This window comes from Halichoerus grypus, chromosome 5 (genome assembly GCF_964656455.1).
Source record: "Halichoerus grypus chromosome 5, mHalGry1.hap1.1, whole genome shotgun sequence".
In the NCBI taxonomy this organism is placed as follows: domain Eukaryota; kingdom Metazoa; phylum Chordata; class Mammalia; order Carnivora; family Phocidae; genus Halichoerus; species Halichoerus grypus.
Genome location: NC_135716.1, coordinates 81,370,413 through 81,394,340, shown reverse-complemented (window position 1 = coordinate 81,394,340; position 23,928 = coordinate 81,370,413). Strand labels below are relative to the sequence as shown.

The window sequence follows — 23,928 nt, the reverse complement described above, 5'->3', positions numbered from 1 at the left end:
TAAAAAAAAAAGAATTGTGGAATCACTATATTGTACACCTGAAACTGCTATAACACTGTATGTTAATTATACTTCAATTAAAAAAAAAAAAAGAAAAACAAGACAAAAATAAATGCAAAAAAAAACTCCTAACAAAGAGCTGGCCAACATCTAGATGACTTCATTGGTGAATTTTATAAAACACTTAAGAGTTAACACCAATCCTGGGGCACCTGGGTGGCTCAGTCGGTTAAGCATCTGACTCTTGATTTCGGTTCTGGTCATGATCTCGGGGTTGTGAGATCAAGCTCCGTGTTGGACTCCACACTCAGCATGGAGTCTGCTTGGGATTCTCTCTCTCTCCAACCTGCCCCTCCCATCTGTACACACACACACACACACACACACACACACACACACTCTCTCTCTCTCTAAAATAAATTTTGAAGTCTTAAAAAAAAAAGAGAGTTAACACCAATCCTTCTCAAACTTCTCTAAAACATACCTGAGAAGTTAAAAATTGCTAACTCATTTGAAAAGACCATTATTACCCTGATACCAAAGCCAGACAGAGGTTCCACAAGAAAACTAGAAACCAATATCCCTTATGAACTCTGATTCAAAAATTCTCAACAAAATACTAGCAAACAGAATCCAACAGCATAGTAAAAGGATTACTCACCATGGCCAAGCAGGATTTATCCCAGCAATGCTGGGATGGTTCAACACCTAAATATCAATCATTATAATTCACATTCATAAATGAAGAAGAAAAACCACAAGTTCATCTCAATTAATGCAAAAAAAATCATTTGACAACACTCTATGATGATAAAAATCTCAGCAAACTAAGAACAGAAGGGAACTTTATCAACATGATAAAAGGACATTTATGTAAATGTCCCACAGCTGAGAAGATACTCAACGGTGAAAGATGAAAATGTCCCCCTAAAGATGAGGAACAAACAAGGATGCCCACATTTACCATTGTTACTCAACATTGTACTGCATGTTCTAGCCAGAGCAATTAGGCAAGAAAAAAGAAATAAAAGCAAATTAAAAAAGAGGAAGTTAAACTATTATCAGATGATGTGATCCTACATATAGTAAACCCCAAAAATCTTCTTGATATTATTCATATTTCCTTATAATCAGTACAGATGTCTTCTTTTATTTCCTGGTTTCCAAACAAATATTTTTACTTACCCAAGAATCACAGGGTTGCTGTTTGGAGACAAGATATGGCTTAAACATGTAGTCCCCCATGTGTAATGAGATCATTTATCATCCTGAGCAGTTGTGCAAATGTCTCTGAAAGCTGTATACAGTAACTTTTTACCACATTCTCATGGGTTTGGATACAATTTCAGGCAGACAGCTTTGAAACTGGACTGATACATGGTCATCTTGTAACAATGATCTTTTACTGACATGAAAACTAGTTGTTAAAAAACAGGGTTTCCCATAACATGGGGATCTAGTCAATACATCCCAAATTATCAAGACAAGCAAAAATGATGGTTAATTTGTTGTTAAACAATATATTATAATCAACACCAAGGTAGTTTGTTCTGGTTGTTTTTGTGTTTAGCAGAAAATATTTACTAGATCATGTGTATACTGGATTTTCACATACATGATCACTTATTTTTCTTTTGAGATGAAATTTCTTTTAATATAATACCATTTGTTGAGAATATAATGGTTTATTCTTAATATCATAATGCATTCAACCTGTATTTATCAGAAATACTTTGTCGAGTAGTATAATGAATTATTTCATGATGTGAACATTTTGTTTTTGAAACAACACTACTTTGGGAAAAAATTTAAATGTTTCATATTCCTAAGGTGATTATTTTTCAAAAGCATACAAGAATCTCCAAATATAAATGTCTAAAGAAACAATAAAAGCTCAGAGCCAACCTGAAATCAGTTCAGGTGCATGCAGGATTAGATGAGGGGTGCAGTTTCTGTGAAGAAAAGGAAGCCATTTTTGTGTTTCATAATTTGATCTTGTTTTAGAATGCATGTTTTCTCTCCCAAATAAGGAATTCATTTCCATAGGGTTTTGTGTTTTTTCCTAGAATTGAAATGCTCTGTGCTATCCCTGTCATCATACTTGTGATTCCTGAAGTTAGAAATTCTGAGTCTGGGATGCCAGGCACTTTCATCTATCTTCTTATTGTAAGTAGCAAAAGTGAGTGCTAAGACCAAGGTTTTTTCTCTCTCCTAAATACTTTCTCTTCTAGAGAACAAATCTAACATAAAATGTCTAAAATAGAATAAAATGCAAGAAAATAGCCTAGAAAAATATCCTAAAATATCAAAAGCAATCATTTCTAAATATTATAAGCCATATCATTCATGATTATTCCTGTACTGCTAATATAATGTAACACCTTATCATTTATGCTTTTGGCTTTACTCTTATAAAATCTTAATGATGAAGTCTTCTGGGTGTTATTTCCAATGTGTCATAATTACTAATGAGAATACTGCATGGGATGTTCATACTTACACCATTTATTTAGCTGGTTTATCTAAGTCATAGCATTTATAATATGCTATATTCTTGATTTAATGCTTGTATGAGCCTAGATATATGTTTTCCCACTTTAAGTCTATTATAATCCTAACCTAATCTTTATTACCTAATCATTCATTCATCCCAATATTCACTTATTTATCATGATCTTGATTGAACTCTTGCACAAGACTTTACCACTAAATAGATTTCTTCTCTTCAGTGCTTCCGGAAAATCAGCACATTGATGGCTGTAGATGGAAGTTTAGGAGATTCTTTTTTTTTAAAAGATTTTATTTATTCATTTGAGAGAGAGTCAGACAGAGAGGGAGAGCATGAGCAGGGGAGAGAGGCAGAGGCAGAGGGAGAAGCAGGCTGCCCACTGAGCAGAGCCCAACCTGGGGCTCAATCCCAGAACCCTGGGATCATGACCTGAGCTGAAGGCAGATACTTAACCATCTGAGCCACCCAGGTGCCCCAAGTTTAGGAGATTCTTTGAACACTTTCATGCTTTTTTTCTGCTGACTTCCACAGTTCTTCACATCCAGGGCTCCCATCCTATCCAAGTTCTGCCAAGGATGTTGGGGTCTGTTGCCTGGTCAATCAAGCACTTTACTTGAGCCTCTTCTGATAGTCCACTCTCTGGTTGTTGGGCACGGATGTTGTGATCTTTGCTTCCTCGTGCTACAGCCACATAATCTCCAAAGGCAAGTGCCTTCTCATGGCCCAGGAACAGCTCATCACTGGAAAAAAGATTAAACAAATACAAAAACATGAACCATTCATTATTTTTCCTTTGTTGCCTGCATTCCTAGCTATCCTACCCAAACATTCCCTCTCTCATCACTTATAGAATATTTTCTGTGGCTTAAAACCTTGAAATCAAGAGATTGGATTTGTAGGAACACAGAGCATGAATAATGTTGCTATTAACATTTGTCTACAGGTGCCTGGCTGGCTCAGTTGGTAGGGCATGTGACTATTGATCTCAAGGGATTGTGAGTTAGAGCTCCACGTTGGGTGTAGAGATTATTTTTAAAAAATAAACAAAGCTCACCTAATAAAAATTCTAACAGAATTAAAAATATATATATGTTAAAAAATTTGTCTACAAGTTTTTGTGTAAATGTACACTTTCATTTCTCTTTGGTGTGTACCTAGGAGTGGAATTACAGGGCCAAGTGGTAATTCTATATTTAACTTTTTGAGACACTGCCAGACTGTTTTTCATAGCAGCTGCATTGTTTTACATTCATATTAGCAACACACAAGGGTTCCAATATCTCCACATTCTTCACAACATGTGCTATATTTCATTTTCTAAAAAGAGTTATTTATTTCAGAGACAGAATACAGGGGGAGGCGTAGAGGAAGAGGGAGAGAGAAACCTAAGTAGACTCCGTGCTTAGTGCCGAGCCCGACTTGGGGCTTGATCTCACAATCCCGAGATTATGACCTGAGCTGAAACCAAGAGTCAGATGCTCAACCAACTGCCACCCAGGTGGCCCAAATTCCATTTTTTAATTATACCCATTCTAGTGGGTGTGAAGTGGTGCCTCTCTTTGTATTTCTCTGATGACTAATAAATCTTTCCATATGCTATATGCTACTTGGCCATTTATATACCTTCTTTAGAGAAATGTCTGGTTAGATCCTTTGGTCATTTTTAAATTGGGTTATTTGTCTTTTTATTGAGTTTCTAAGAGCTTTTTTTAATGTATTATACAAGTCCCTTGTCAGCTATGACTTTCAAATATTTTCTCCCATTTTGTGGGGTTGTCTTTTTTACTTTCTTGATGGTATCCTGTGAAGCACAAAACTTGTAAGTTTTGATGAATTTACCTATTTTTTTCTTTTCTTGTTCGTGCTTTTTGGTGTCGTACCTAAAAATGACAGATGTCATTGCCAAATCCAGGTCATGAAGCTCTATCCCTGTACTTCTTTGAGTATTTTATAGTTTTAGCTCTTACGTTTAGGTCTTTGATCCATTCTGCATTAATTTTTGTGTATGGTGTGAGATAGGGATCCACTTTTGTTCCTTTGCCAGAGTCATTTATTGGAAAGACCATTCGTACCCTGAACAACTGACCATAGATTGCCATTTACTATTACTTAATTGTAAAGTCCAACTTTTTTCCCTCTTGTGAAACATTTCTATAAATTTGTTTGCTTTAGACCTCAACAAGAAAAAATTTTGAAGCTAACCTAAAGGCTAACCCAGTGTGGATTCTTGTCCAATAAGTCCATACTTATTCTCCACATCTGTGTGCTATGCACACCAAGATTAACATTTTGTCCTAAAAAGGACAAAAGCAAATTTAGAATCTAAATCTCCTCTTATATACAAAAATATTATTGTAATTGCCTAAAAATGCTCCTGCTGGGGGTGCCTGGGTGGCTCAGCTGGTTAAGCATCTGCCTTTGGCTCAGGTCATGATCTCAGGGTCCCGGGACTGAGCCCCACGTCGGGCTCCCTGCTCAGCGGGGGAGTCTGCTTCTCCCTCTTTCTGTCTCCCACCTCCCACCCCCGCCCCAGTTTGTGCTGGCTCTCACTCTCTCTCTCAAATAAATAAATAAATAAATAAAATCTTAAAAAAAAAAGCTCCTGCTGTTCCTCACATTGGTACAGGTTATTCCAGGTACTGACCTGAACACTGTGCCAAGAGGGCAGAGGCCAAGTACACAGCATTCAGAGATACGGACCCTGCCCAAGCCTTGGAGAAATCAACCTCCTTAAGCCATGCTTTTTTCATTTGTAAAATGAGGATAATAATGCTAACATCACATGCTAAATGGAAAGTATTCAGGACTTTATATATTAGTAATTCTTCAGTAACTAGCAGCATGTTGGCGTTTTTTTTCTTCACAAATAACCATCTTACCAAGTAATAACTGCTGGGTTGGCGCCTGCTAACTTTCTCTTAGCATAATGTATTTTTTGCCGGGGATACCAATTTTTTTCAGTTATATTTATTTCTTGAATCCATGATCCTCCTTTTTTTAGCATTTTCTGTTCAAAATTCTGAAAAGAACATGATGTTCTCTGCTTATTATAACAGTTTATATGATCACATCCAAACAGATTGAACAAGTAATGATTTTAAAATAAGTATCTTTAACTGGAGAGAGCTTTATAGCTTTTTATACACCTTCTAATAGTACTACATATAACTGTGACAATAACAGTGAGGGACTGCAGTTATGTATCACACCCTATCAAGGATGCCATCACTAAGTTTCATTCTTTTGGGGCTGTATTATAAAGAACCTCAACATTTAAGAAAGCACTATGTGTCAAATCAAGGAACCTCACGTGGAACAGATTTTAAGCTAAAAGTTGTTTCAGAAATCAGACCCACCACCAATGGGTCTATATTAACTCCTTCTTAGAAATATACTCATTTGAAACAACAGTTTTCTCCAAATGAAGATTATGTCTCTTACCTGGTTTTCAGGCCAACTGCCCCCAAATGTTAATTTTAAGAAATACTACACAAAACAATGTAAATATTTTAATAAATACAATCTGATGTATTTCCATCACACAATAAGAGACGCCAGATCAGTCCTTGGTATATTGTAATAAAAATGAAAAGTGCATATAAACAAGCCTACTTTCCAGTCGAAGGAAGGTTCCTTTACAAACACATCCATGGTGTTAGTAAGCAGGTCAGAGTGTGAGCGGAAGGCTCTCAGTGCATGCACCATGACACTGGACATAACGCCTGCTTCTTTCATTGGTAACATCAGATTGATAAACTGGCGAGTCAGACGAAAAGGCATCAACTCAGGGACGGGCAGAAACTAAAGAGAAAAAAATAATGTACGAGAAGGAGAACATATGAACTAGAAATCTCAAAAGAAAAGGCACAAAGCATCATTCCATAGACAGTTATTATTCACAGTTAGTGAATAATTCACAGTTGGTGAAAATATGAACTCTTCTTTTCTTGGAATTAGCTACACAGACGTGAATCCACTGTGCCCAAGAGTAATCAACACAATCATCTTTGCAATGCACAAACCTATGTGTGTAGGACCACAAAGTCTGCACAGATTTACAAGTACAATTGAAAACATTCAGTGTTTAATGTCACAGGAAAGATTTATATTGTATCACATCTTGTGGAAGACATTTAGATTAAGGGGCTTCATAAAACCTCCTTATAGTCTTCCCTTTTTATTTTTTTTAAGATTTTATTTATTTATTCGACAGAGAGAGTGAGAATACAAGCAGGGGGAGCGGTAGAGAAAGAGGGAGAAGCAGGCCTCCCGCTGAGCAGGGAGCCTGACGCGGGGCTCGATCCCAGGACCCTGGGATCATGACCCGAGCAGAAGGCAGACGCTCAACCATCTGAGCCACCCAGGCACCCCTAGTCTTCCCTTTTTATAGGAACACATTTTATTCTTGGCTTTGATTATATAATTCATCATTACATCTTCTGTAACCTGTTTGAACAAGGCCAAAACAAAGTTGAGATTATCCCTTATTCTGCAAGAATGTCGAATTTAATGACCAAGACAAACCAAGCTAATTGATGTGTCATTTCTTCCTTAAAAACCATCCAATTTCCAGAAGGTCCTATGACTATGGTTCTAAATCAGCCAAGAACAAGAGCAAGGTGAGCATACCTGAGTAGCTGATCCAAATGCATGTCCAAAGTCGATTCCGATCATTCCACCTGTCTCCATGTTTACCATGAAATTGTTCAGATGTCTGTCTCCAATGCCCAGAATCCAGTGGCTAATGCACATAAGAGCATGAGAGCTGGCAAAGTGGGAGCGAAGTGCCAAGAAGGCCTCAGGGCCTGTGCTCATCTTCAGAAAGGCCCGCCTGAGGGAGGGAGACATGATCTCTGTAGTCTCTGCTACACCACCAACTTGTTTGTAGTCAGAAGGATACTTACTTTAAGAGATCAGCTGGCACTTTACTTTCTCTCCTTCTAAAAGATGTGACTGTTTCAGAACGACTAGCTGCCCTATGATTTAATAATAGGAAATGCCTAATTAGAACAAATTTCTATGACTTGAGATTTAAAATTTAAAATTATTTATATTGAAGCTCAAGTATCCAATAATTAGGTTTTGATGATCTGAGGCAAAACTTTTTTTTTTTTAATATTTTATTTATTTGAGAGAGAGAGAGAGAACATGAGAGAGAGAGAACACGAGCAGGGCAGGACAGGTGAAGGGAGAAGAAAAAGCAGACTCCCGCTGAGCAGGGAGCCTGATGTGGGGCTTGATCCCAGGACCCTGGGATCACAACCTGAGCTGAAGGAAGACTCTTAACTGACTGAGGCACCCAGGCGCCCGAGGCAAAACTTTCTAAGAAACAAAAGTAACACGCTACTTTGAGAAGAATTAACTAGTTAGTAAAAAGGAAAATCAAAACAAAACTTACTTAAACATTGACATGTAAGCGCCAACATCGTATTTCCCAGACATCTTTGTCAGCCAGTCTCTATATTCACATGGTGGTGCTTTGGGATCACTAACAAGTAGGAAAAAGGGAATCAGCACAAGGAAGATATTTAGCATTATAATGATTTCAGTGGCAAAGATCACCAAGAATTCTTTGAAAAATAGTGAAGAGTCAGGGAAAGAAATACTACTTTTAATCATATTTAATATTAACACTGACCCCATGCTACTCTGGATCTAGAATCTTAATATATCATTATTCATTCTTAGTTACTCCTAAAGAAACGAAAGCTATTTCCTATGCAAAAATTCAGGCACAAAATGATCAGATACAATAAATTTCCACTTCATACAGCCAGGAACAAGATGAACTAAATGTGAGTGTTTATGATCCAGGCATATGGTTCTAAAAATCTGGTAGTGGAAAAAAACCATAGCAACAAGATGACAGCACAACATGCAACTTACTCAGAGTAGGCAAAAAGTGATAAGCCGTATTACTACTACAAACTAAAAGGCCACAAATTATGTGTTGGAGATGGATGAAGTCTGTTTTTGGATTGCCACATTTTTTCTTCACCATTTCCAGTATGCAGATACATACAAAATCCATACTAAATACAATAAGATATTTTCTTAAATGACAATGGCTTTGAATTGAATTTAGAAAGCTGTTTTTAGTAATACTTCACAGACAAAACGCATATTGGGCTGTTGGAAACATGTGTTTTTATGTTCTGCCACTTTGGGGTTTGTCAAAAGCTTTAATAAGTCTTCCTAAAAAGAAATCTAAAGATAGAACTATTTCACAAAGTTAGTAGTTCAATCACTTAAAGTGGATCTTTTCTGAGTTGCTACTAAGTTAATTTCACAATACATCTTTCCACTTCAGTCTAAATTCTCTCCAAAGTTTCATTTGGGATGAAAATCTAAGTTGGAAAACTGCAACACGTAAATTAAGAAAAAAGTAGCAATGATTTTACTAATAGGGGCTGGAAGTGCCTTGTTTTAAAAAGGTAGTGGGAAGTAATTTATACACTTCTGTATTTGAAAAGCACTTAAACTCCATCAATACCTATGTTCACTTTATGTATTTTACATTACTATCCCATCTTAGAAATGGAGGCATGGGAACAAGGGAAAGGCAAGTCACCTTTTCAAGATTCCTACTGTAAGTCAGAACCACTGTAAGTTAGCACTGAAGTGAGATCTGGACTTCCTGACTCCAGAAAGTACTGTCCATCAGTTTCCCTGTCTTCCAGGGAACTCAGAAACAACTGTAGGCAAAGGACTCAAATGACGAAAATTAAAAGTTCATAAACACAGCCTTATATTTAGCAGGAGCAAGAGTTTGATAAGAATATGCTTAATTTTACAGAAATCATTTTTGACTGATGAGAATTTTGCTCCTATGTAAATACTTCCAGGACAGAACAGAGTACAACGAAGAGAAACAGGTCTTGAAGCTATTTATCGCCATTTCCTCTTCCTTCATCCAATAGTTACTCATCAAAACTTGTCAACTCCTTCAAAATGTCTTTCAATGTTGTCCTTATTTTTCTTTACCGAAACAAAAAACAAAAAACAAAAAACAAAACCCTTTCTGATTAAAAATATATGTTCATTGTTGAAAACTTGGAAAATATAAAAGGATAAAGAAAAATAAAAAGCACCAATATCATGACTTAGAATTAATCACTAATAATCCTAGCTAGCCCACTTACATGCTGAGAAGCCTAGGACGATTTACATAACCTCTCTGGGCCTTAACTTCCTCATCTGTACAAAGATGTTAATAAGTTGTGGTTTTTGTAAGAAAGAAATGACTTTATACACATTAAGAACGGAGAATACTGCCTAGCCTGCAGAAAATGTTTAATCAAATGTTAGCTGCTAATCTTATTATTTTATTTCCTTCAAGATTTTTGTTGTTGTTGCAAAGCTAATACTTTTTTTTTTTCAATGTGGTAAAAATCTATGTAGTTACTGTTTGGAACCCTCTACTCCATTTAGTTTATTCACCCAGCCAGAGGTGGAGAAAAGAACTAACCAGGGTGTGGCTCAGAGCCCCAAATTAGAAGGAACCCAGAAATGTCACTGGAAACACAAGGTAGAGGAAACTTAATATAAAACAACATTACTCAGGGAGATTATGACTGGGGAGTAACAGCCTTGCTGGATGTGTCTGGGCAGAGCTGAAGGAGGAGTATTTAGGCTCCACATCACCTTGTATAAGCAGTTTTCTCCTCTCGTGACATGTTACTCAAAAGAAAGTCCTTCAAGGTAAAAGTATTTTCAATCCATTCAATTAGTCCTAATCTGAAAAGGAGAATAAATAGTTTATGAACACAAATCTAAACTGTTCTTTCTTCACTAGAAAAAAGTTCTGTAGAATCAAAGCAGAACAGAGTTCTTCATGTCAGTTCTTCATTTACCTTCTCCACATTAAATTCGAAAATCATAGGTTTACAAGTGTTTATTAGTTCTGTTTAGCCCAGTCTTTGTGAAAGCTGAAATACCAAATTGTCAAGTGACCTCCAATCCCATCTCTGTAACCTTAAACAAGGATTTGGCTCAGTGCTAGAATTTCCATTCACATAGATCTGTTCTAGAATGACCATGTGCTTTGGTCCCACCTGGAGGTCATGGGTATGACATGGTAGGTCTTCAACTGCATGTTTCTCTGGCTACAGGCAGCGTCCTGAGAAAGGAGGACATTCATGACCTCAAAGAGTTGTTCAATCCGCTGGTCCTGCCGCAGGTCTTCACCCCCCTTGACAAGGAAAGGGTACTCTTTCTCATCATGGCCTCGGATGATGATGCGCTTCGGCTTTCTGATAGAAGTCATTACTTTTACCTTTAAAAATTATGAAAATATTTTAGATGCAGTCTAAGAAATTGACAAAACAGCTGATCATATCATTATCAAAAGAGGAAAAGTAAGGCTGGTTGGCATACATTCCTCAAAGAGAGACCTCTCTTGAGGACAGAGTGAAGTGACAGAAAAATAATAGAGAACCTACTGCCAGCAAAATATTTGTTACCTGTTTATGCCCTACTGCTGTACCTCTAGAAACTTCATATCCCTTGTTACAAATAATTGCTTATAAATGTGGATATCCTTAGTAATGAGCAACATACAAACTTACTAAAATTAATTTAACTCTACGTATGTTTTAAAATAGATACACACACACACACACACACAGAATTTATTGAGTTTGTACACTTTGAGTTTGTAACACTGAAGCATTATATTAAGAGATTCAATATGTAATGGGATCAGAATACTCCGTGCATTTGAGATCAAGACGGGAAATTGTCTTTTCTTTAGTAAAGACAAATACGTCATTCTTATACCTGAAGACCCACACTCACAATCTTTACAGAAATCATTTGTGACTGATGAGAAATTTGCTCCTATGTAAATACTTTCAGGACAGAATAGAGTACAATGAAGAGAAACAGGCCTTAAAGCTATTTATGACTATTTCCTCTTCCCTCATCCAACAGTTACTCACTAAAACTTGTCAAACACTGGCAACAGTCACAAACACTGGCACCTACCCGCTCATCAAACCCAGCGATTCGTGCATGGTATTCTGGCACTGGCTTTCCTTTGCCATCATATTGACCTAAGACAAACCACAGAAGCCTTACTTAGATATAGTTTGTTACAGAACCCTGTATTTTTAACACATACCTATTGAGCTAATAACAATTATTTTTTTTTTTTTTAAAGATTTTATTTATTTATTTGACAGAGAGAGAGACAGCGAGAGAGGGAACACAAGCAGGGGGAGTGGGAGAGGGAGAAGCAGGCCTCCCGCGGAGCAGGGAGCCCGATGCGGGGCTCGATCCCAGGACCCTGGGATCATGACCTGAGCCGAAGGCAGACCCTTAACGACTGAGCCACCCAGGCGCCCCGAGCTAATAACAATTTTTAAAAAGCTATATGATACAATTTTTTACTAAAAGTTTTCGTTTTAAAAAAACGTGACTTAAAAAGATTTATTTATTTATGTTAAAGAGAGAAACAGAGAAAGAGCACCTATGTTTGGGGGGTGGGGTGGGGGAGAGGGGCAGAGAGAGACTCTCAAGCAGAATCCCCGCTAAGTGAGGCACCTGATGGTGGCTTGATCTCACAACCTTGAGATCATGACCTGAGCTGAAAGCAAGAGTTGGATGCTTAACCAACCGAGCCACCTAAGCGCCCCCCAAAATTTGAGTTGTTTTAAGTAATGCTATTATTTCTCAATTTGACTAATGGAAGTTAGCTTCCTATTCTAATGGAGTAGACAAATTCCAAACAGGAAAAATAATGCATTAAGCTAGAACACTTTATTTCAAGGAGAATCTAGCTACATACGAGGAGGCTTACATTTTCAGTTTTTCTTCATGCAATGCAGAGCTGTTAATAATAACAAAGAAAAGTCTCCAATTTGTTTTTATATCCACTAGATAAGTATATAAATAACCATAATAAAACATTTCTTTGGCAAATTCCAGGGTGAAGAACATGGAATGTATAAAGATTGTCTTTGAAAAATCATGCTGTGTTCACATCAGAACAACTTGTTGTGTGTCTCTATCCTCAATGTCACACTTCTTTGTCCTGAAGGTAAGTCATTTATCATTATCTCGTCATTTTAAATGGGACCAACATACACATCCACGGAAGTGATTTGCATTTATACCTGTACTACATTTCTGAAGAAAAGTTATTTAGGAGCAAAGCATGGGTATGTTCAGAGGAAATTACCAGTTACATTATTAAATGGAAGTCTGAATACTTGTATACTCGGGAAAAGTAAGAAAACTATAATCTAATTAGACATTAGTTCAGTGTACTCATGAATAGTAATAGATTCTCCTAATGACAAAAAGGTATGGCAAAATCTTGAATTCTTTAAAAAAAAAAAAAAAAAAAGGTAACTATCAAGAACCCAAAATTCCTATTTTTAGAAATAAAGAGTCCCTGCTATACCACTATTCTCCTTAAAGTCCAGTTTTGTCACCCCAAGGGTAAACTCACCAGGAATCTCCAGCTCATTTCTCAAAAATTCTACTTTGAAGTCACTCATCCAGGGTGAGCATTCTTTCAGATTCCCAGGTGGCTTTGAGTCTCTGCACATTTTATAAAATAGTGAGTCGGTAATGTCGGTAAAGTCACGGAGTTTCATTCCAGGTAGCTTAGAACCTCCTTTCCCAAAGTGTTTATCAAATTCTTTTCCAAAAGCCTGAAATTAATAATAATTTACATTATATATTAATGTTTAGTTTGAAATTTGGGAAAGGTTCTAGATTTATACTTTTGCTTTCCTTGAATGTTTTAATACTCTAAACTCAATGAAGCCTGCCTTTTTTTGTGTTCCTCTGAAAAGACAGAAAGGATACAGTTAGTAATGACTTAGAATCATAAATTCTAATCATAGGTTCTAATAAGGGCTTAAAAACCTTTTAACCTCTTTGTGTCCATTGTCTAGTTACTAATCTACATCATTTTATTTTTAAATTAAAGATTTTTTATTTATTTATTTGAGAGAGAAAGAATGAGACAGAGCATGAGAGAGGGGAGGGTCAGAGGGAGAAGCAGACTCCCTGCCAAGCAGGGAGTCCGATGTGGGACTCGATCCTGGGACTCCAGGATCATGAGCTGAAGGCAGTCGCTTAACCAACTGAGCCACCCAAGTGCCCCTACTAATCTACATCATTATGACAGCAGGAGTAATTAGGAACGAGGTACTAAATAAAGGGAGTAATTGAACAAAAATGAAAAGCCTGTGATTCTTCATCAGAGCTAAAGAGCAATAAAGGTCTTTAAACCATTATTTTGGATCACAAGCCAGTATAAACATTATTTAGATAATTTATATTTCTTTTATTATTATTTTTTAATTTAAATTTTGGTAAGCATACAGTGCAATATCAGCTTCAGGAGTAGAAGTCAGTGATTCCTCACATACATACAACACCCAGTGCTCATCGCAACAAGTGCTTTCCTTAATACTCATCACCCATTTAGCCCAGCCCCACCCACCACCCTCCGTGAACTCCCAGTTTGTTCTCTATCTTTAAGGGTCTCTTATGGCTTTCTCTCTCCTTTTTTTTCTTTTCCCCCTTCCCATATGTTCATCTGTTTTCTTTCTTAAATTCCACATATGAGTGAGATCAAATGGTGTTTGTCTTTCTCTGACTTATTTCACTTAGCATAATACACTCTAGCTCCATCCATGTCACTGAAAATGGCAAGATTTCGTTTTTTGATGGCTAAGTAATATTCCATTGTATATATACACCACATCTTCTTTATCCATTCATCAGTTGATGGACATGTGGGCTCTGTCCATAGTTTGGCTATTGTTGATAATGCTGCTATAAACATTGGGGTGCATGTACCCCTTCAAATCTGTACTTTTATAGATAATTTATATTTATAAAAGCAATTATTAGAAGTACTTTATCTTGGCACATAACCAATATTTGTTTGTATTAGTCTCTACTCAAATATTTATTTAAATTATAATCCTGATATCAAAAAAAAACCCTAAAAAACAAAAGAGAATCACTAATAGTGGCTTAATAATAGTCATCAAGATTTACCCAATCATCTTTAATTTTTTTTTAAAAGATTTTCATTTATTTATTTGACAGAGACAGAGACAGCGAGAGAGGGAACACAAGCAGAGGGAGTGGGAGAGAGAGAAGCAGGCTTCCCACTGAGCAAAGAGCCCGATGTGGGGCTCGATCCCAGGACCCTGGGATCATGACCTGAGCTGAAGGCAGACGCTTAACGACTGAGCCACCCAGGCGCCCCCAATCATCTTTAATTTTTAAAAATTTTTTACCAAATTTAAAACTCATCCCAAAACATAAATCTGGTATAAACAAAATATATGTCCTATTTTAAGATAATCCATTACAGGAAAATTGACATATATAAAACAAATTTATTCTTTAATCTATAAATGGATTGAAAGTACAGAAACAATCTCCAGTTCTTAGAATACATGAACAGATTAGCTATTTCCCAAACATAATCAGCATCAACAACATATGTGAATGGCATAATGCCCTCTGAAGTGAAATCTGAGGCAATTCTGTTTTGGTAGATTATTATTTTAATTAATGCGAATTATGTGTTAATTTGGTATGAAGCAGAAAGTTCTAGATTGATTTTCCAAGGTACTAGAATTAAAACCTCAAAACAAGTATCATGCCTGGTAGGAATGATGGAGGTATATGTTTCTGCCGATATGATACTCTCCCTAGGTTAGAGCTGGATGCAGCTGTGCTCAGCAACAGCTGGGAAGAACAGTGATCTACCCTAATAGATTTCCAGGGTAGAGCCTTCTGGTACCCAGCATGGAGGGAAAAGAAATGGACATGAATTCAGTCTTCACTGGGGACTGCACAGTAATATTCTACATGAACCAATGAACAGGGCTGCTGTCGATATTCTCACACTGATTGAGGAGAGAAACAGATAGCAAACTATGATGAAATAGTCTGCCCTCTGTCTGGGGCAGGGGTCAGAGCATCCTGAGAGCAGGGCAGATGGGGGAAGGCTGCAGAACAGTAAAGCTTTCTCACAGGTGATGGACCAGTTCCACTGTGCTAGAGGACTTGGCATCAGTTGCCGTTCTGCCATTCTCTCCATTTGATACAGGGCAAGTCTCCTGTTTGTCAGACCTAGCTTCTTTGTTTAGAACAAGGTATGGCAAACTACAGCCTGCAAGTCAAAGCCCACTGCCTGTTTTTATAAATAAAATTTTATTGGAATCCTGCCGACCATGTCTATTCACTTACATACTGTCCAGGGCTGCTTTCGCACTAGGATGACAGATTTGAGTACTCGTAACATGAGAATGATATGGCCTGAAAATCGAAAATTTGGACCTTTACAGAAAACACATGTAGACCACTGGTTTAAGAAAAAACAAACAGAAATACTTTTCCAAATCTAGTGTTCTACAATTTTATAAATTTTATTAATGCTAGTACATTGACTTTAAGTATATTTGCAGTATGTCTATTTCCTGTTCTGAGGTTCTTGTATATTCAGTACTGTGAGACAGATTTGATACGATGTAGAGCCTAGCACTATTATGTCATAACATGAAGTACAGAGAGTTGGTTTCATCTTCACTTTTAAGGATATATCACTGGTCACATGTAGGTAACAGATAGTCCTGTATGATCCCACATTCATACCATTAACAAAAACTACCCTAAGTAGAAATGTACCTAAAGAACCCACCAAAATCTATCTCTACTTATCAAAACTATACCAATTATTCATCTAATTCAAGATGCCAGTTTCACGTCAGGCAGCATTCTAGGAGGTGGAGAGAAGAGGTGAACAAGACAAAATCCCTGTCCACAAGTCTAATTAATTCATAAATTAAAGGAAGAGCTAAAGAGAAAAAGGGTTTTCCACTCCCAAGGATCTCCCCAGAAGAACCTATACACAGATATTCACAGCAGCAGCATTCATAACAGCTAAGACACGGAACACTCCAAATGTCCATCCACTGACAAAAGGATAAACACAACGTGGCATGTCCTTACAGTAGAATAATATACAGCAATAAAAAGGAATGACCACTGATACATGCTACAGCATGGATGAACTCTGAAAACATCACACTGGGTGAAAGAAGCCAGTCACATGTTGTAAGATTCCATTTATACAGAATGTCCAGAAGAGGCAAATCTACAGAAACAAAGTACTTTAGTGGTTGTCTGGGGTGACAGGAGGGGGGGGATTGGGAGTAACTGCTAACAGGTATGGGCTTTCAGGGGTGATAAAAATGTTCTGGGGGCACCTGGGTGGCTCAGTTGGTTAAGCAGCTGACTTCAGCTCAGGCCATGATCTCAGGGTCCTGGGATCAAGCCCTGCATCAGGCTCCCTGCTCAGTGGGGAGTCTGCTTCTCCCACTCTCCTCCCACCTCATGTTTGCTCTCACTCTTGTTTTCTCTCTCTCTCAAATAAATAAATGAAATCTTTAAAAAGAGGTGCTTGGGTGACTCGGTTAAGCAACTGCCTTTGGTTCAGGTCGTGATCCCAGGGTCCTAAGATTGAGCCCCATACTGGGCTCCCTGCTCAGTGAGGAGCCTGCTTCTCCTGCCTCTGCCCAACCCTCCCTCCACCACCACTCGTGCCCGCTCTCTCTCAAATAAGTAAAATCTTTAAAAAAATCTTTAAAAAAAGAGAAAATGTTCTAAAACTGATGTGTAATGTTTATACAACTCTGTAAATATAATAAAAACTAATACAAAAAAACTATAGCATTTTACACTTTATTATTTTTTTTAAAGATTTTATTTATTTAATAGAGAGAGAGAGAGCGAGAGAGGGAAAACAAGCAGGGGGAGTGGGAGAGGGAGAAGCAGGCTTCCCATGGAGCAGGGAGCCCGATGTGGGGCTCTATCCCAGGACCCTGGGATCGTGACCTGAGCCGAAGGCAGACACTTAACGACTGAGCCACCCAGGCGCCCCGCATTGTACACTTAAAATAGATGGATTATAGGGTGTGTGAATTATATCTTAATAAAGCAGTTATTTAAAAAAACCAGAAGAGACAAAGATCTTCCTTTGCACTAGAGACTGTGAAACTTGAGAACTCTGGCAATATGAGTACCAGGACTTCTCCTAATGCTATTATATTTCTTGAAGTTTATGAAACAAAGGTAATTTGACAAGAATTAGAACAAAAATCAGTGATTAATGCTAATAGAGGTGTACATATGGTGTGTTACACAACAGAGAAGGAGTATCTAAATCTTGTTGGGTAAGGAGGTTCAGGGAAGGCTCTACAGGAGAAATGATGCATAAGCCAAGTGTCTAAGTGTGAGTTCTCCAGATGGACGGAGAGAAGGTAAACCCATGTAAAGGGAGCAACAAGCACAAGGCATGGTGCTGTGAAATCTGGACATTTCAAGGTTCATTTTGTTCTCTACTGGCTCCAAGGGGCTCTCCTGATTCCCTCCAAACTGGGGGGTATTCTCTTCCTTTCAACTCTAGGGCAACTTCAGAAACAGATTTCATGTATCATACTTGTTCTCAAGCCACAGTTCTTTATATACTGTATTTGTCAGACAATCTCTTTGAATTCAGGAACTGGGTCTGTCTTCTCTTTGTATGTCCTGTAGCATCCAGGCGTATGCCTTGGACAGAGGGAAGGGCTCAAAATGGTCACCAACTTGTACACAATACAAATATTTTCTTGATCCAACATTCAAATTGTTACGAGAATTAAAAATATTAAACTACAGCATTAAGGAGGGCACTTGTGGTGAGCACTGGGTGTTGTATGTAAGTGATGAACCACTGAATTCTACCCCAGAAGCCAATAGTGCACTATATGTTAACTAATAAAATTTAAATTAAAAAAATTTAACAAATATATTAAACTACATATAACCTTCAAATCTAAAAATTTGAGCATGAAGAACAGAATACAATACAAACCCCATGGTTTTATCTATTAATAGCCCCACCTGCCACTATCTCACCTAAATATGTGCATCACTATCTCTCAGAAAGCATTAGATCTGAAGAAAAGTTTACAAATTTAACAGACATTTTAAAACTAGGATTATTAACAAACCAGCAAATATAAATAGTGATCTTCACAATGATTACATTATTATAAAGGCAGGCTGCCACCTATCCATACCTGAATAAACCTCCTTCTGAAAACCCCAAGGCCTGGAACCCTTGGGTCTCCCAAAGCTGCATACATTCTTTCATACATCTTTTCAATGTTTTTTTTATTAACAGGAGTTTTTGCCAGTTCGACTTTGATATCATCAATCCAATCCTGTGCAGAAAAAAAAAGAAAAACCAAGTTGACTGCAAGTAGGTTTTATCCAAATTCTATGTTTTATGAGCTAGAAGCTATTACATTACCTTAAAGAGCATTTCAGGATTAGAGAGCTGTTCTAGGGCACTAATAAAATCTTGAATCACTCCTCCTTGATCCAACTTAATTTTAATCCTATAAAACAATTACCAAGTTTAGGTAATCAAACATCCTCCAAAGATCAAGGCCCACAGTTTATTTATATACAATTATTTATAGTCATATATAAAACTATATATTACCAATAGTCCAGGGAAGGAGCAATTTTAAAATTTTGTTCAATATTAGATGAAGTACAAAGTATGTATTCTATCAAGAGGTGAGCTTTTTAGACAAGGGGAAAGCAAATCTCTTTGCAAATGTTCACATTTTGATGTACACAGTTCGATACATACTTTTTCTGAAGTTATAAAAGAAAAGGCCACTTTCTCAACATACTTTCAAACCTTTCCCTTTTTCTAAAAAAGATTTATTTGAGAGAGAGCGTGCACGTGCGCAAGGTGGGGGAGGGGCAGAGGGAGAGAGAGAATCTCCAGCAGACTCCCCACTGAGCAAGGAACCTGACAATGGGCTTGCCATCCCACGATCCTGAGACCATGACCTGAGCTGAAATCAAGAGTTGGACACTCAACCGACTGAGCCACCCAGACGCCCCTCTTTTTTCTTTTTAAAAAAATTAATCATGTTGCAGTTGACTGTGTTGAGAGACACCACCAGGGGTGGGCAGTGTACCATCAGTGGCAGATGGGATTTGCGCAGCCAACCCACCACAAACCATGACAAAAGTGGTGTCTTACTCTTGTCTTCTCAGAAACAAACACTCTAATAAGACAAATGAACTCATGACAAAAAAAGCTCTTAACAGAGAATGCCTAAAACACCATGTATTTACCAAGTATTCTTGCAAAACTAATACATCATTGCTAGCTATGTCAACAGTCTCCACTTATAAATCAAAAGGAAAAATGAAAAGGATGGCACTTCAGGCAGCCTACTGAATCCTTATTAAGAGGGACTTCCCAGGTATTTTGAATTAAAGAACAATTTCAGGAACTGATTTCAAAAAGCATCTCATCTAGTCTGCCTCAATCAGCTATTACTGTCAACTGTTACTATTATAAGACAGAATGTTTCACGAATATCATTCTAAGATGAAATGTATTTTAAAAAAGGAAAGAAATTCAGGGGCACATGGCTGGCTCAGTCAGTAGAGCATGCAACTCTTGATCTCTGGGTTGTAAGTTGGGAGTCCCACGTTGGCTGTAGTTTACTTTAAAAGAAAAAAAAAGCAGTGGGTTAAGCATCTGCCTTCAGCTCAGGTCATGATCCCAGGGTCCTGGGATCGAGTCCTGCATTGGGCTCCTTGCTCAGTGGGGAGTCTGCTTCTCCCTGTGACCCTCTCCCCTTTCATGCTTTCTCTCTCTCACTCTCTCTCTCTCAAATAAATGAATAAAATCTTTTTAAAAAAGGGAAGAAATTCTGTGACAAATAACATACCTGGGGTAGATACATTCAACAAATAGATGTCTAAGATTTTCTATTTTTTAAATAACGGCTCTAATTAATTTGAAGACAAACACAAGCTTCCATGTGTTTGTTTGTTTTTTTCTTTTTTAAGTAAGCTCTATGCCCAACATGGGGCTTGACCTCAGGACCCCAAGACCAGGAGTCCTGTGCTCCACTGACTGAGCCCCCATATGTTTGCTTCTACCATACATTCTATAACCTATAGTACTTGATCAACCCACCTGGCCACAAACTCCTTATTCTTATGACCAGTAGAAGTATCTTTGAAGGAATAGCTTTCATTACTTATTATAAATGGGTAGACAATTGCCTGTGGATAGTTATTAGCAATCTCTTCCACAGTGTGCTGGACAGCAACAGCTTCCTCTTTGTCCAATAAGGCCACCATATGGCTGATCCAGCCAATGAACTGCCAGCAAGGAATGGAAGAAATCTAAAACAAAGAGAGCTGTAATTTAATAATGAATAAAACTTTTAACACTGTTTTATTATAAAAGTATTATGTGCCCAATATAAAAATGTGTATCTATAATCAGAAGCATAAGAACAGACATAAGTCTAAAATAAAACATCTTTTCTCCCTCAGCCCTCTTAGTTCTTATTCCACTGAAGCACCATTCCATTCTTTTAGATGTTTTGTATGTATGTACACAAATATCCATTCTTTACAAGAATGGAATCAGACTACATATACTGTTGCTGGTTTTTCTTAGGTGAATAGATAGATTTACTTTTCTTTTTAACAGCTGTATAGTATTCTGTTTTAGTTAATTACTGATGTATAATGAATTTTTAGGTTATTTTCTAAGTTTTGCTATTACAGATAATGCTACAGTGGACATTTCTACATGTTTCTCTCTTTGTACTTGTGCTATGTGTGCCCATAGGATAAATTTCTAGAAGTAACATTACTGTGTGAACACTAACAACTATAAAAAAACATTGCTAGATTTCCCTCCAAGATGATTTTTCATATTTTTATTTTTTAAAAGCATAATGGAAACTCAAGTAACTCAACACCAAAAAAACAGTCTGATTAAAAATAGGCAGAAGACCTGAGTAAACATTTTTCCAAAGAAGACATACAGATGGCCAACAGACACATGAAGATACTCAACATCACTCATCAACAGGGAAATGCAAATCAAAACCACAATGAAATATCACCTCACACCTGTCAGAATAGCTAGTAACAAAAAACAAGAAACAAGTTTTGGTGAGGATGTGGAGAAAAGGGAACCCTTGTGCACTGTTGGTGGGAATGGAAATTGGTGCAGCCACTGTGGAAAAAACAGTAAGGAGGTTCTTCAAAAAGTTAAAAATAGAAATACCATACAGTCTAGTAATTCTACTTCTAGGTATTTATTCAAAACAAAAACACTAATTCAAAAAGATATCTGCACCCTAATGTTTATTGCAGCATTATTTACAATAGCTAAGATATAAAAGCAACCCAAGTGTCCATCAATAGATGAATGGATGATGAAGATGTGGTTTATGTAAGAATGACATCCTGCCATGTGTGACTACACAGATGGACCCAGTAGGTATTATGCTAAGTGAAATAAGTCAAAGAAAGACAAATATTATATGATTTTACTTATATGTGGAATCTAAAGAACAAATGAACAAACAAAAAACAGAAACAGATGCATAAATACAGAGAACAAACTAGGGGCTGCCAGAGGGGAGGGATGTGGCAGGATGAGCAAAATAGTTCATGGGGATTAAGAAGTACAAACTTCCAATTATAAAATAAATAAGTCACGGGGATGTAAAGTACAGCATAGGGAATACAGTAACAATACTGTAATAACATGGTATGATGACAGATGTTAACTATACTTGTCGTGATGAGCCCTGAGTAATGCACAGAATTGTTGAATCATTTTACTGTATGCCTGAAACTTATGATATTGTTATGTCAATTATATATTCAATTAAAAAACAGTGTATTCAGTTGACTACAAATCCAACACAGGAGACAATGAATTTTTTTAATTTATTGTCAATCTGAGAGGTGAAAAGATCTAATTTTAATTTTCATGTTTCTTTCTTAGTAAGGGTAAATGGTCTATCTTTATTCTCCTTACATATTAAATCATGCATGCATTTCCTCTGACCATTTTCTACTGGTCTATTTTTTTTTAGAGGGAGACATCAGCTCTTTGTCTCTAATATGTGTTGCAAATATTTTTCTGGCAGTTTTTTTTTTTAACTTTGTATATATTTTTGTTTTTTTCCCCTGCAGGGAAGTGTTGATTCTTTTCCTTTACAGCTTCTGGATTTTGTCTTTTTATTCCAAGGCCACTTTCAAAATTTGCTCATGTATCTTTTTTTTCCTCTAATGCTTTTTTTTTAAGTTTTATTTATTTATTTATTTGACAAAGAGAGAGGGAACACAAGCAGGGGGAGTGGGGAAGGGAGAAGCAGGCTTCCTGCCGAGCAGGGAGCCCGATGCGGGGCTTGATCCCAGGACCCTGAGATCATGACCCGAGCCGAAGGCAGTCGCTTAACCAACTGAGCCACCCAGGCGCCCCTCCTCTAATGCTTTTTTAATGTGTTAATTTTAAGATAAAATCTGATGCACTTGGAATGTTGGTATAAGGAGTGAACATGGCAAGCTTCCTACCCTCATCTACTAAATGAGGAAAGAGCAAAGTATGTGGGGATAAAAGGCATCAGTCCACATAGCTCACAGGGAGTGCTCAATAAAGGTTAGTTCCCCATCTCAAGTGATTCCCTGGTGCCATAACAACACTGACTGAATATTCCATTTATTTCCTCACAAATTCGAAATGCTATCTTCACCATACATAAATATTATTTTGGGAAAACTAAAATCATAATTTATTTAATCATTTCTTCACTACTCTTTAAGAAAAACATACACACATGTATCTATTACATTTCTGAAGTTACTTTAATCCCCTTTTTAGGACGTATTGAAAAAAATCCCATCCTTCCAAATCCACAAGAGGGTCAGAGTATGTAGTAAAGTCCTGCCAGGCACTGAGTCTCCACAGCTCAGAAACCAGCACTGTTTAAAAATTTACTACGTAAAGCCAACAGAGTGCTATGTTACCCTTTTGAACTATTATGTTATCGACTCAAAGCCTGGCCCTATTTTGCAGTTAAACATCTATAAAAGTCATTAAGCAGTCTTTCAGATGGCTCAAATAACAGAAAGACAGCAGGCTGATGCAGCCCCGTGTCAGGAGAGGCCTGCACAGGACATACAAGTAGTGAACAGAACACTGTGGGGGAGTGTCCGCACACCCTAGCTGCTCCCTGCACACTTGGAGGCCTCGGGATCCTCATGAACGTGGTATTGCCAGCAGGTACTACAGTCACCGGGGGTGGGATGCCAGCTGAAATGTACTCCCTCTCACTGAGCATAAGGCACCAACAGATGTTCCAGACTACAGCTTAGTAATTCTGGCCAGCAAACTGTGCTATAGAAAATTCCCACCTCTGTCCCAGACATACCTCCTCCTCTTCCTGAGGTCCTTGTTCAGACACAGTGTTCTTTCTTATCAACACCCACAGAGGAAAATGGGTAAATGTGAACACTCTTTTATATAGCTTTAAATTATATATGTTCTC

At 37.4% G+C, this 23,928-nt stretch overlaps 1 protein-coding gene across 6 annotated transcripts in view; it reads right to left on the bottom strand.

The window, feature by feature from the left end:
- Positions 1–1,386: 1,386 nt before the first annotated feature.
- PRKDC (protein kinase, DNA-activated, catalytic subunit) overlaps positions 1,387–23,928 on the bottom strand; it is a 247,069-nt gene continuing 224,527 nt past the window's right edge. For 3 of the 6 annotated variants that reach the window (XM_036094045.2, XM_078072405.1, XM_078072408.1), the window contains 13 exons: positions 20,544–20,755; positions 18,843–18,930; positions 18,610–18,753; positions 12,963–13,167; positions 11,495–11,562; positions 10,564–10,784; positions 10,154–10,246; positions 7,908–7,997; positions 7,414–7,485; positions 7,139–7,340; positions 6,122–6,310; positions 5,389–5,528; positions 1,387–3,249 (listed from right to left, as the gene is read on the bottom strand). In XM_036094045.2, coding sequence (XP_035949938.2) covers positions 3,045–3,249; positions 5,389–5,528; positions 6,122–6,310; positions 7,139–7,340; positions 7,414–7,485; positions 7,908–7,997; positions 10,154–10,246; positions 10,564–10,784; positions 11,495–11,562; positions 12,963–13,167; positions 18,610–18,753; positions 18,843–18,930; positions 20,544–20,755 — 1,929 coding nt within the window. In that variant the 3' untranslated portion in view covers positions 1,387–3,044. The remainder of the gene's footprint in view (positions 3,250–5,388; positions 5,529–6,121; positions 6,311–7,138; positions 7,341–7,413; positions 7,486–7,907; positions 7,998–10,153; positions 10,247–10,563; positions 10,785–11,494; positions 11,563–12,962; positions 13,168–18,609; positions 18,754–18,842; positions 18,931–20,543; positions 20,756–23,928) is intronic. The other 3 variants (XM_078072404.1, XM_078072406.1, XM_078072407.1) reach the window with 3 other exon arrangements.